At 38.1% G+C, this 12239-nt stretch overlaps 1 protein-coding gene across 1 annotated transcript; it reads right to left on the bottom strand.

Moving 5' to 3' along the window:
• Positions 1–6500: 6500 nt before the first annotated feature.
• Positions 6501–10212, bottom strand: LOC115756377 (LOB domain-containing protein 19). Its single transcript, XM_030696117.2, is given in 3 exon segments — positions 6501–6661; positions 6664–6985; positions 9764–10212. Coding segments are annotated over 3 exon segments (720 nt in total). The 5' UTR covers positions 10124–10212; the 3' UTR covers positions 6501–6623.
• Positions 10213–12239: the final 2027 nt, after the last annotated feature.

Below are 12239 nucleotides of genomic sequence, written 5' to 3'. Positions count from 1 at the left end.
ATCATAATCATTGGCTTAGCCATCTTCGGCCTCATGTATTAGCTTCAGGAATTCCGTTCTATTTCAAATGAATTAGTATGAGCGAATCAAAATAACGTTGCATACTCTCTTGAATTTTTTCTTCCTTTATTGGGTTAGAACTCTTTTGAAGTTGACGTGCTGGGTTTTATATACTTTGAGCCGGAGAATTTAGGGCTTCGATTTCGTATTATTAATGCTCTCTAGAAATGTAATTTTCACCAAGTAGGGTTAAAATAGTGAGTAGGTTATTAGAAAAAAGATTATGTCACCTTCATTTATATACATATACATATATGTAATATATAATATATAGTTAGAAAAGTCGTTTAATAAATCATAAAATTAGTCACAATTCAGTCATATGTGCACTCGACCGGTTGTTGTCGGGTTCCTTATGTCCCTAAACTTCGAGCATCGATATTCTATTCTCCTCTCCCCCCCCAAATATATATATTCAATCGTTAAATTGTGTGGAATTCCTACTAATTATTTTTAAGACTATCCAATAAATTATTTTTTTTGGCCATCAATTCGGTAGGTCATTGACTTCCCATATCGACATAAGAATTGAATTTAGCCGGCCAGAGATTTTCTAGTCTTGTGATATGATTGTTTTTTTATTTTGAAGTCTTCGTAACCAATAATCTATCGCTGCAAAGTCTTGATTAGTGGCCTTAACATAATTTTCTTTCCTTACCTTAAAGTCATAGTACGTGTAAGATTCCTAACACCTCCGCTCCCACAAAAGACAGACAAAAGGACGATGAGATAGTTAAAACATATGTTAAAACACTTTTTTTTTTGTCAAAATTAAAACACATTGAATAGGAGGAGTAAGAGGAGTAAACGATTTCGGGTTCCATATAGCCTCTATCCGAAACCTATCCGCTGGAACGTGTTTCTAATTTTTTCAAAATCTAGAACTTACCCCGCATACCTTGAGACCTAAAACCTACCATATCACAAGTTTCGAGATCAATTCCAAGGTCTATCCAAATTTCACCTGTATACTAAATTAAATGATTGTTGTGAATCATCACCTATAATGACCACCACTTGTTTCTCCTGTGACTCATATTTAGATACACGAATAAATATGAACCATTAACTAAATAAAAATCTCACCCATAAATATAGTAAAAAATGGAAGTTTATACTAGTGGTTCCATATGACAAAACTCATCATCGAACTTCATGGAGTAGCGTCGGACAGCGTGAGACATATACCAAGAAAAACACAAGAACTTGTTCTAATTTCCAAATACCTAGAACCTACCTATAGAAATAGGTTCTCCAATTTATTTTGGGATTTGAAACCTACCCCGTCACGGGTTTGGTATTCATTCCAAGGTCTGCCCAGATTCCATTTGTATTCTTAATTGAACTATTATAGTGAATCATCACTTCTAATAACCACCACTTGCTTTTACTACGACTCATATCTAGACATACGAATAAATATAAAACATTAACAAAGTGAAAATCTTAATGAAAGCCATTGAACGTTATGGAATAGAATAAGACCGCAAAGACATAAACCAAGAAAAACACAAAAACTTGTTTCAAGTTCCACTTTCGGGTTCCATGTATATTTTGGAACCTAGAACTTACTATATATACTTTAGAACCTAGAACCTACCATGCCTACCTTGAAACTTGGAATTGGACTGGTTCCCCAGCGGTCCAATTTCAAGTTTCAAGTTCTATTCTAGAATCATGCTCACCCATAAGAGTAAGGTCATTAGGTAACATGTCATGTAAAGCAATCATGTAATTTAGTACGCCAACCCTCTTTATTTTTAAAGATGACGAAGCCCATCTGAAAAGTATATTCACTCTTCTAGAATACACTACTAACCTCACAATTTAATTTAGATAAGAGCTACATCAGCTAGATGGATGCACAATTAATTGTTTAAGCCCCATACACTCTGCACAGTCGATAAACGCTTGGGCCATCCACCTAAGGAAGGGAGAGGTCCCGGGTTCCGATTCATCTCATTTACTTAGTACTTACTTTACAATTGGGTTAATATCATGAAAAATTTCAAATTAATATACATGTGACAAATTCACTCTAAACTAAATTTTTTATCACCAAAAATGCCAAACTAGTATACCTGTGATAAATTTACCCTTCGTTAATTTTTGTTAAATTTTACCGTCAAATTGCTGAGTTAGGTGACAAGTGGCGGTTGACGGGTGTACCATTTCGTGATATTAACTCAATTTAATAAAACTAACGAAAGGTTAATTTGTCGTACGTGTACCGGATTAGGATTTTTAGTTGTCAAAAAATTAATTTTGGATAAATTTATCACATATGCACTAGTTTGAGGCTTTTTGTGATTAAAATATTAATTTTGGATAAATTTGTCACAGTGTACCAATTTGAGGTTTTTGGCAGTATTAACCATTGGCCATTAGGGCCCATTAATTCTTCCATTGAAGAATGAGCTAGGTAGGGTTGTTTATAGATGATAACATCGATGGCCTTTATTGTATCGTCACACAAAATATTAACAGAAAACAAAAGTGACTTCTTTAACTAAGCAACACTTACAGTCCAAAAAAAAAAAACCAAGCAACACAGTAGATGCTTCCTTCCTTAAAAACCATGGAAGAAGCAATTGAAACCTTAATCAACTCAAGTTCCTGAAGCAACTGCATGGTATCTACCGGAGCTCCAGTTTGGGAGCTGATGTATACACCGTGCAAAGAAACCTTTCATGCACAAGCTCCTCTCTCCATTTGCTGTTCATCTTCGCGATAAACTCCTCGCTCCTCCTCTCCAAATCGCTACCTCCTTCTTCGGCCTCACTGTCCTCATCCTCTTCTTCTTCCATGTCATCGTCGTTATCTTCCTCGTAGCCATCATAACCATGGTACTCATCTTCTTCTTCATCTTCGCTGTCACCAACTTCCTTGTTCTCTTCTTCGATTAACATGGTTTCATGGTGGATATGTTCCAGCGAAGGCGGCATGGAGAACATCCCGTCGATATCTCCGCCGGTCGTCTGCTTCGAGCTCCTGAGGAACCCGAGAAAGATCACGATGCTGATGAAGTTGAATACGACGTAAGTGACTGCCCGGTTTGACCTCGCCACAGGGACGAAGGTGGAAACGAAAATATCATAACAGGCTACACCGATATCGAACAGAAGCTTCAATGCGGCGACGCTCATGGATAGGAGAACGAGCCAGCGAAAGCAAGAAGGAAGTGTCAACCTCTTCATGCCAATTCTCAGGCCGCTGTGCATTTGAGACGATCTTCCGCAGAAGCCCTCAACCCTTCTTTGGTTTTTGATGAGTACGGAAAGAATCTGTGAGGTTGGTTGTTATAGCGTCCGATGGAACTCCTGGTCTTATTATATTCGAAAGCAAGCAAGATCAAGTTCAGTTCCTGGAAATTCCGGAGGAAGTTCACGAAAGTCAAGACGTTCTGGACGCGCAGGGGAAATTTAAACAAATCGCTAGTTTAAGAAACGCTTTGTTCTAGGGCTAGCACGAACGTCACTGTATGAACGTCAGTCTTTCCTGGTGGGAAGTAAATGACTTTAATTAGTTGCCTGTCTTATTAGGCTTGGTGAAGTGGCCAGAAAGTACCACTTGGGAAGACAGGTTCCTCGCGAGACATCATTGGACTTTGGAGAATTTATGGGCACGTGTTAAAAAGACTTCACTGTTAGGATGTGTGAGAAACGCGTTTGAGAGAGAGAAAGAGATTATGAAAATTCCAAATACAAAGGGTTAGTTCAGGAGTCTCTTAAGACTTTTTATTTTTTGGTTCTTTGTTTGGAGCCAATAGAGAGTCTCTTGACCTGAGATTATAAATAGTTGACCCACTTAGCTTTTGCATGACGCCGGGTAGCACGGGAAAACTGTCCAAATAATTCTAAATTTATTAATGACTTGATCGTTGCATGTTTTTTTTTTTTAATTTTGCTATTTTTTTGCCCTTTTGGTTGAACAATTTGGCAATTTACAAAACCTTTTTGACGATTTGTGATTGTATTCCTTCCGGCCAATTTTGAGACGGTTAGCGTCCATGTTGGTGATTACGATCAAAATTAGTGAGAAAGATATATTGACAAATGGTCAAAAGCTTTAGAGTCAAATTTGCCAACATGCAATAGGTTTAAGAACTTTCGAACAATTGCCCCTAAGTAAAACTCTAGAAGAATCATTACCAAGTTGGTTATGTCATTGTACCTTTTAAGGCGATAGTTGGAGCAGGTTACACTCCAAGTCTCACAAAACTAGAACAGGTGGGACAACTTCTATAATATGCTTAGGAAATTACGTTGTTGGTTCCCTTCTCTTAATGAGCAAGGAATAGAACTTTCGCCATTTAAAATTAGAATCGAGTGCTTTAGTACTGCTGACAAGAAAAGGTAAATGAATAGTCACACGTCCATGTTATTAGTATTATTATTTTTTTCCAAAAAGTTAGATTTGTTTCGAAAACTCGACACCATAAACTTTTAACTCCCTATTCAAGCGGGCTTTAAATCAAGACACAAATGTTCATGTTCATGTTTGAGTTGAAGCTCCTCTTTCCATGCCGACAAATTTGAATTAGTGTTGGTAAGTACTTAAAAGGTTGCTGGTTTGCAGATTTACAAATTTGGCACTAAACTGATATGGGAAGGAAGCTAAGACCGGAAAAGCTATAGATACTCATATTAGTTTCTAAAAGAAAGCGGCGGCGATAGCTTGCTACGGTACTATCGGTTATTTCTGATTACACGATCTTCCAATCAATGAGTGTTTTATGCAAAACATGCGATGATTATGTGTGAATTTACGATTGAGATTATACTGTCTATGATATTACTGTTATGGAAGTATTTCCCTCTGCCTCGCTAAGTTTTGAGGATTGTAGGTTTAAAATGGGTACTACCAAGCATATAATTCTGAACACTTCACAACATGGTTACGCTTAGATCACGACTATGCCAAACGGGCTTTTCAATCAAACTAAATAGAATGACCAAACATACAATTTAAATCACTTCCCGGCATAACAAACGACAAAGCTATATTTTAGCTATTGGCTACATCAATCGGGCTAATTTTTTTAATCACGTAAAGTAAATGGGAAAAGTTCCCCACTATTTGGTTTGGGCGGTTGTCCGAAAGTGCTTACCGGGCTTCAAAACCCATATCATTAACATAAGGAATTTGGCTATTGGAAAGCTAGTACTTAATAGATTTACCAGCAGCTAAACCCTAATCCTAATGAACAACAATCTCCTAAAAATATTAAAATATAATAAAGAAATTACCAAGCAAAAAAAAAAAACAATAAGGCCCTAAATTTAAATAATTCAAATCAAACAATTCATCATGAGCAAATCAACTAATCAAACCGTTGGTTAGTTAGAACTACATATATCAAATGTCACATTGCTAGAAAAATTGCCAAAAAAATCATAAATTTACTATAATTGTGATAATTCAATCATAAACGTCATTTTTATCAATTGAGTTCTAAACCTCTTGTATTTGTGCAAATTCAATCCATTCGGTTAAATTTAGTATGTTAGCGTGCGAGCACTAACATCGACAACTTTTACTAGTATTTTAATATTTTTTCGAATTATTTTTTATTTTGTACATTTTACTTTTTTCAGGGAGTTTGCCCTTGCTTGCCCTAGCCTCTAGCCGGATGCCAATCCGACGGCCGGCTAGAGGAAGAAAGAGAAGAAAATAAAAATAAAATGAAAGAAAAAAAGGGAAAAAGGAAAAAGGAAAAAATTGAAAAAATACTAAAATATTATTAAAATGTCACGCGCCGACAACACCATGTCTATACCGGCCAAAGTAAACATCGACACCCGCCGGCTAAAGTTGGTCATACGGATTGAATTGGCAAAAGATTTATGAGTCAATTGGCCAAAAAAGAAAGTTCAATACCGAAGTGACACAATTGCAATAGATTCACGACATTTTTTATATTTTTCCCTCATATTGCTATTAACATTCCATCAAGCAGAATTCTGCAATTGACCAAGATCTGAGAAGTATCTTAAAGAGGAAAGAGGTAAGTGACCGGCTAACCCTCATCCAATAAGCTACAAACTGAAATCAAAGAAGAACCAGGAGGAAGCAAACAATCTTTACATAAGACCAGCAAGAATCTCATTTTTCTTTGGTTTTCTTGCCGTTCACCTTGATTCTACTTTGAATTTCTTCTGGTTCACGGCAAATGTGAAACATAAGAGGAGCGGTTGTTGCCGCACCAAGGAGCGTTTGGACCTAGCTCACATGCACCATCAGATCAAGTAGGATCCAACAGTCGATAAAGCAATGAAGGCTCCCAAATTTATAGAATTTGTTGCCTTCATTTTTCATTCGTCATCCCCACCAATTTAGTTTCTAAAAGTTCAGTACAACGTAGTTATACATACATTAATCAGCTTGCTAGGGCGTGACCTAATGTGCACCGAATGCAAAATTCAAAACTAGAGGGCCAATTTCTTTTTCGCAAGGGTTAGAAAATTTGTTATGATGGACACACAGATTGCACCTTTCAATCTGGCAAAAGATGGAGGTACCGGAAATGGTGAGATTGCACCCAATCTACTATGCTAAACATCCTATAAATTCTTGGGCGGACTTGATCCATCAAGTCTCCCCCGGGAGGAAGCAAGTGTCGGGACGAAGAGATGAAAACCTTAGCCAGGGAATGCAGTTGGGCATCGTTGAGCTCCCGTTCTTCGGCCGGATTCATGCAAAAGTTCTGTAGGCTGGCTGACTCACCAGTGTGAAGCTGAAAGGAGTCGAAGTACATGTTTGGCAAAGTAGGGTTGGGCGCCATTTCCGAGAGCAATGCCGTGTCGGAGGAAGACTGGAGATCGGATGGTGGCGAGCTTCGCGGAGGCAGCAGCTGCATAGGGAAGTGCTGCAGCGCTGCAAGACGGGCTTGAACGGAGGCCAGCTCGGCTTGCAAATTCATCACCTATAACGAACGGATGCAACATACGCAGTCTTCGTTAATAGAGAAGAAAAATGGACGACCATTTAATACGTGACTTTATTACTACATAAACCATCTTGTGCACAATATAAATTCGGAATTGAAAAGAAAAATGCTGAATACCCATTACATAATAGTCATATTATTATCAATCTATATCGCGATTAAATCAATTAAGTATTTTGCACATAAGATGCTTGATTCATCTCTCTATCCTAACACACACACACACACACACACACACGTTATATTTGACAAAAACAAGGGGGCTAGAACATAGGACAAGAACGTTGCGTAAGTTCTAAGTCATTTCATTTCATTAGGTCAAGACAGAGGACAAACATAAGTCAAATTGGGTCTCATATAAATAGATCACGTCTCGTTGAATTATAAATTCCGACATAAATACATATTTAGCTAAGGCGAATTCAGTAAAAAAAGTCCAAACATAATTCTGCACCAAAAAATTTATTTGTCTACTTAAAAAAAATTCTCAACTTTCACTCTAATATCAAATCAATTAAAATGAGGTGTTGATGAAGACTCGGGTGCTCATAATGAACCTCTAACCCCTAATGCTGTGAACCTCTAACCGGCCCTAATGCTAATAATTTTAAAGAAATTAATAGTGATTTTTGATAGTATAGGCATATTTGAGACTAGTTTGAAATGCCTTTAGACAAAAAAAAAAAATCAGAGCAGAAATTGAGATGGTCCTAAAATTAGGAGTTTTTAAAGAGAATTAGGCTTATTAACTGCTTGTACTCCCAAGAAGGATGCTTATCGAGAGTAATTTAACAAGGCCAACGAGCTAATAATTGAGACCCACATAGTATAAACCTTAATCAAAACTAATTATTGGCGCGCTAATACTAAATTAATAATTCTCTTATATAATAACTCCAAATTAATGAATTGGCGTCTATTATATGTCAGACGTGATGTGATGGGGAGATCCCCTGCAGCTATAGCTATCGGAAAAGGACCCTTTCTGTTTTGCTTTTGACCTTACGCCCCGGGGGGGGGACCATGGAAATTTTGACCACGACCGTCGTTGAATTTCGAACCCCACCTCACGAAATTGGTAATAAAAAAAAAAAAGGGTGAAGCAATTAGACAATTTCCGGATTTTAGAAATACTATAAGGCGATCGAGATTAAATCCTGACAGGAAGATGTTTTTTCTCAGGTGGGCAGTGTCAGATTCAGACAGTGGAAGAGCAACATTCCAGGCAAAAGAAGAAGCAGCAAGTGACAATGTCGGATCATAAGTTAATGCTAGCCAGGGTGACAATAAAACAAATTTGATTCGAAATAATTCGATTTTCGACGTACTAATCACTTGTATATTAACATGAAAACAACCAATACGTTAAGAATAGTAATATTTTCTCAATCAGCTTGCTTAATAGATATCTTAAAACGCCCGTTAACATAATTTTCAAGAGCCGATATAAAATATTTTCATTGATTTTTCAAAATTTGTAAGTTTGTGTCTATATATATATATCGAGCTGCTCTAAAAGTTTTGCTTGGAAATCCGGGAAGCAAGACTTTGACTCTGGTAGCTGCTCATTCACCTCTCTCTCTCTCTCTCTCTCTCTCTCAGGTCAGTGACTGAAGTAAGTGGCCACAACAAGATGTCAGTACGACTTTTCCGCGGATTTTTTTGGAAGAGCAGAGCGCATTTACTGAGTTGCAGGAGCAAAACCCTAATCTAATCTAACAATGAACAGGACAAAGGAAAATGAGATGAGACTATTCGGCGACGCGAAGAAGAAGAGGACAGGGTCGACGAATATCTAACACATGAAATCATGGGGAAGCTCCATCAGAAGCAGAAGAACGGCGGGCGCGTCCAGTCTTCGGGAGCTGAAGCCTGACGGAGGAGGAGGGAGGGAGGAGGACGGCGGCGACGTGACCGTCGAGTTCGGACAAGTGAAAGGATGGTAGGAGGAGACTTTCACCGGCCTAAACCTATGGATCTACAACTTGCCTAGCTCATTAAACACGCCCGAAGAAGAAAGGCCAAAAACCCTAAAGACCCAGGAGCCTGCAACTTGTCTTCTTTTTGTTCGGTAGGAATTTGACCAGGTACGCACAAAACTGTCCCAGTGGCAGCCTCCCTTGTTTTTTGGCCCAAAATAATCTTTTTTTTTTTTTTGCAAAATAATTTCAGTAGTAATAGAAATCAAAAAGTAACCACAACCCATACAGATCTGCAGGACCCTAGAATGGGGAATTTTTACTCTCCAGTTAACAGGTATTCTAACAAGGCCCCGTGACGCTGGTACGAGTACTGTCATTATCACGATTTTTTAATTAATAAATATTTTATATAAAATATGTAATAATAATAATGTATAAATTTATGATGAAAAATAACTAGACAATAATATCATACTATAAAAAAAAAAAAACACTCTCCTTCTAACAATTCAGCAACATGCCATAATGATCAATCTGGACTGACGAGAATTTAGTACGATGAACAAGAATCGCAAGTTTTTAGTGGTGAGAATTAGGCTCTTACAGAGTTAAATTTCAACTCTGGGTTTTGTTTCGACAAAATGGTACAATATTTAACATAGGAAAACAAGAAATGAAGCCCTAGTGATACGGCCAAACTCGTTCAAACGTGAACAAGAACACACAAAGAGAAAAAAGTTAAAAAAAAAAGGACCAAAAATCCATAAAGCTTTTTGTAAGCAAGAGCCGTCGACGTCCATGGCTAATTTTACGCATGATTCAGTGCGCTTACCTGTTGTTGGAGGGCGAAGATGTGGCCGACGCAGCCGTAGACGGGGTCGCGGGCCCGGGCCAGGGCCTCGTAGCAGAGGGTGACGACGGCGTCGGGGCGGCGGTGGGCGGGGACGCGGAGGAGGAGCTTGGAGGCGTTGCTGGCCCCGAACACCCGGTGCACGGCGGCGAACTGGGCGGGGCCCTGGTCGGCGTCGAAGTAGGGCGCGAACACGCACCCCTTCACGCACTTCCGCCGCAGGAACTTGCAAGCGCCGCACGGGCCTCCGCCGCCGCCGCCGCCGCTCCCGGCGCTTGACGACGATGATCCGTTGGGCTCGCTGCTGGTGGTGGTGGCCTTACTCTCTTTTCCATCGCTCATCTTCGAGGGTTTTCCCGTGGCCCCCCCTCGGGAGAGAGAGAGATTGTCTTCCTCGTCTCGATCTGCAGGTGAGTTTGTGCTAATGAAGTTTCCACGTGGAGAGGCTGACCAATATCTGGTGGTGGGTCACCATTTTTATATTAGGTGGTGGGTCGTCGGTCTCAAACTATATTGTTTTTCTATTTTTGATAAATCATACTAAAAATCTGTTAAAATTGATCTGTAATTATTTAAACATTGACCTAATGCCCTAAAAAACATCTAACTTTAGCTTTTGTCTTATTAAAAAACCTTCAACTTTTAAGTCGAGTATTGATGACAAAGAAAAAGCATAATATCAATACTATCCTAAATTTTTTTTTCTCCAGAAAACCCTCAATTTTAAGTTATGTCATAATTCCTAAATAGCACCAACAAGCGAAAAGACACGTTGACACTTTATTTCTCAAAAAATAGATAATTTTGACAAGTTGGGACACGTTATTTATTAAATGTATATTTTTAAATATAAATAATAAATTATCATATATATATAAAAATATAAGCGATAAGTTTTTTCTTTTTCTATTAGGGATTCATAATTTCACCTTTTTTTTTTTGCTAGCTAGGTATATTAATTTAGGGGTGGCTGGATATGCGACTTAAGTATATATTATTTTTGATAAATTTACATGTTGACCTCTAATTTATTAAAAATGTTTAAAATTAACCCATGTGTATCGAAATGTCGTGTTGGGATACTGAATTCGTTCGTCGCTGACATGTTTGGAGCGCCGACCATATGTCGGTCGCATGTCAAAGAATGTCGGACACGACACGACACTACATGAAAGCCCTCGGAGAGTGTCGGTGCTTCCTAACTCAATTCTACTCTAATTTTTTTTTATCCTACGAAAAACTCCAAACTTTAGGCCTTGTCCCCATTTTATTGTCCAGTCTTAATTTTATCCTAAAATGTTTACAGTCTCATAAAAAAATACAAACTTTTACTTGAGTCACAAATTTACCCCCATTAATCCTCTGTTCAAAATTTCTTACCGACAGCTAGGAAATGAAAAACTCCAAAGCACGAGCTATTCGATCGACCCGAGCACAAGCTTTCCAACCGCGAGAGATAGAGCATTCTTAAGCACAAGAAATCGAAAACCGAGAGCAAAATTACTAAGAGCAATTTTGACGGAGAGTTAACGGGGCGAGATTTAGGAGTCTAGTAAATATTGGCATCTTATATGAGACGGAAAAATTAGAATAAAATTGAAATTGGACCTGAGGTTGAGATTTTTTTATAAGACAAAAAAATTTTTATGGCATAATTCATATTAGACCTAAAGTAGAAGATTTTTTACGAGACAAAAAAAAATTTAAACTGAAATTGAGACTATACCTAAAGTCATGATTTTTTTATGGGGCAAAAAAAAAAGCGTAGCGTGGAATTGAGACTACATCTAAATTTTGAGATTTTTTACGAAACAATAACTAAAGTTGAAGGTTTTTTTAGGATATTAAACCTTTAAACATTTATACGCATTTTTTTTTTCAGTTGGCGCGTTAGAAAATGGACACCGATCGAATTTGTACATCGAATGCCAATAACCCGAAACATTTAATCTTTCGATATTTCACCCATCTTGTGGAGGCACGTGTTGTCCTGATAAACATAGTGGAACAAATTATATAACACCAATATAAAAGACTTACCATGATGATCATGACGTTCGGCCGAGTGCAAATCCTAATTATTTCATGTGGATAAATTCCTACCTTCACTTTCCCGTCCCGTTCTCAAAATACAAACTTTTTACTCCGTCCAAAAAACCCTAACGGACAAAAACTCCGTTTCTCGTGAATACGATGTTTAAGCTAATCACCGTTAACATGCTTTTAAGTTTGAGAACTACTTCAAGGCAAGCCAACGTGGATCGCGACTTAGGGTAATCTGACCATATTTCCCCCTAAATCTCTGTCTTCGCTAAAGTTTTAAACATAACTCATAATGATTTTGACGATTCGATGGGTGTCGGCTTAACGCCAAACCTTCACACGCATAAGTCGGCCATAAATGAATGGGTTGTTAGAGGTCAAATCATCCACAAAATGACTCAATATCCACGGTCAA

This window comes from Rhodamnia argentea, chromosome 3 (genome assembly GCF_020921035.1).
Source record: "Rhodamnia argentea isolate NSW1041297 chromosome 3, ASM2092103v1, whole genome shotgun sequence".
Classification (NCBI taxonomy): Eukaryota; Viridiplantae; Streptophyta; class Magnoliopsida; order Myrtales; family Myrtaceae; genus Rhodamnia; species Rhodamnia argentea.
This window is presented reverse-complemented; position numbering and strand designations above follow the sequence as displayed.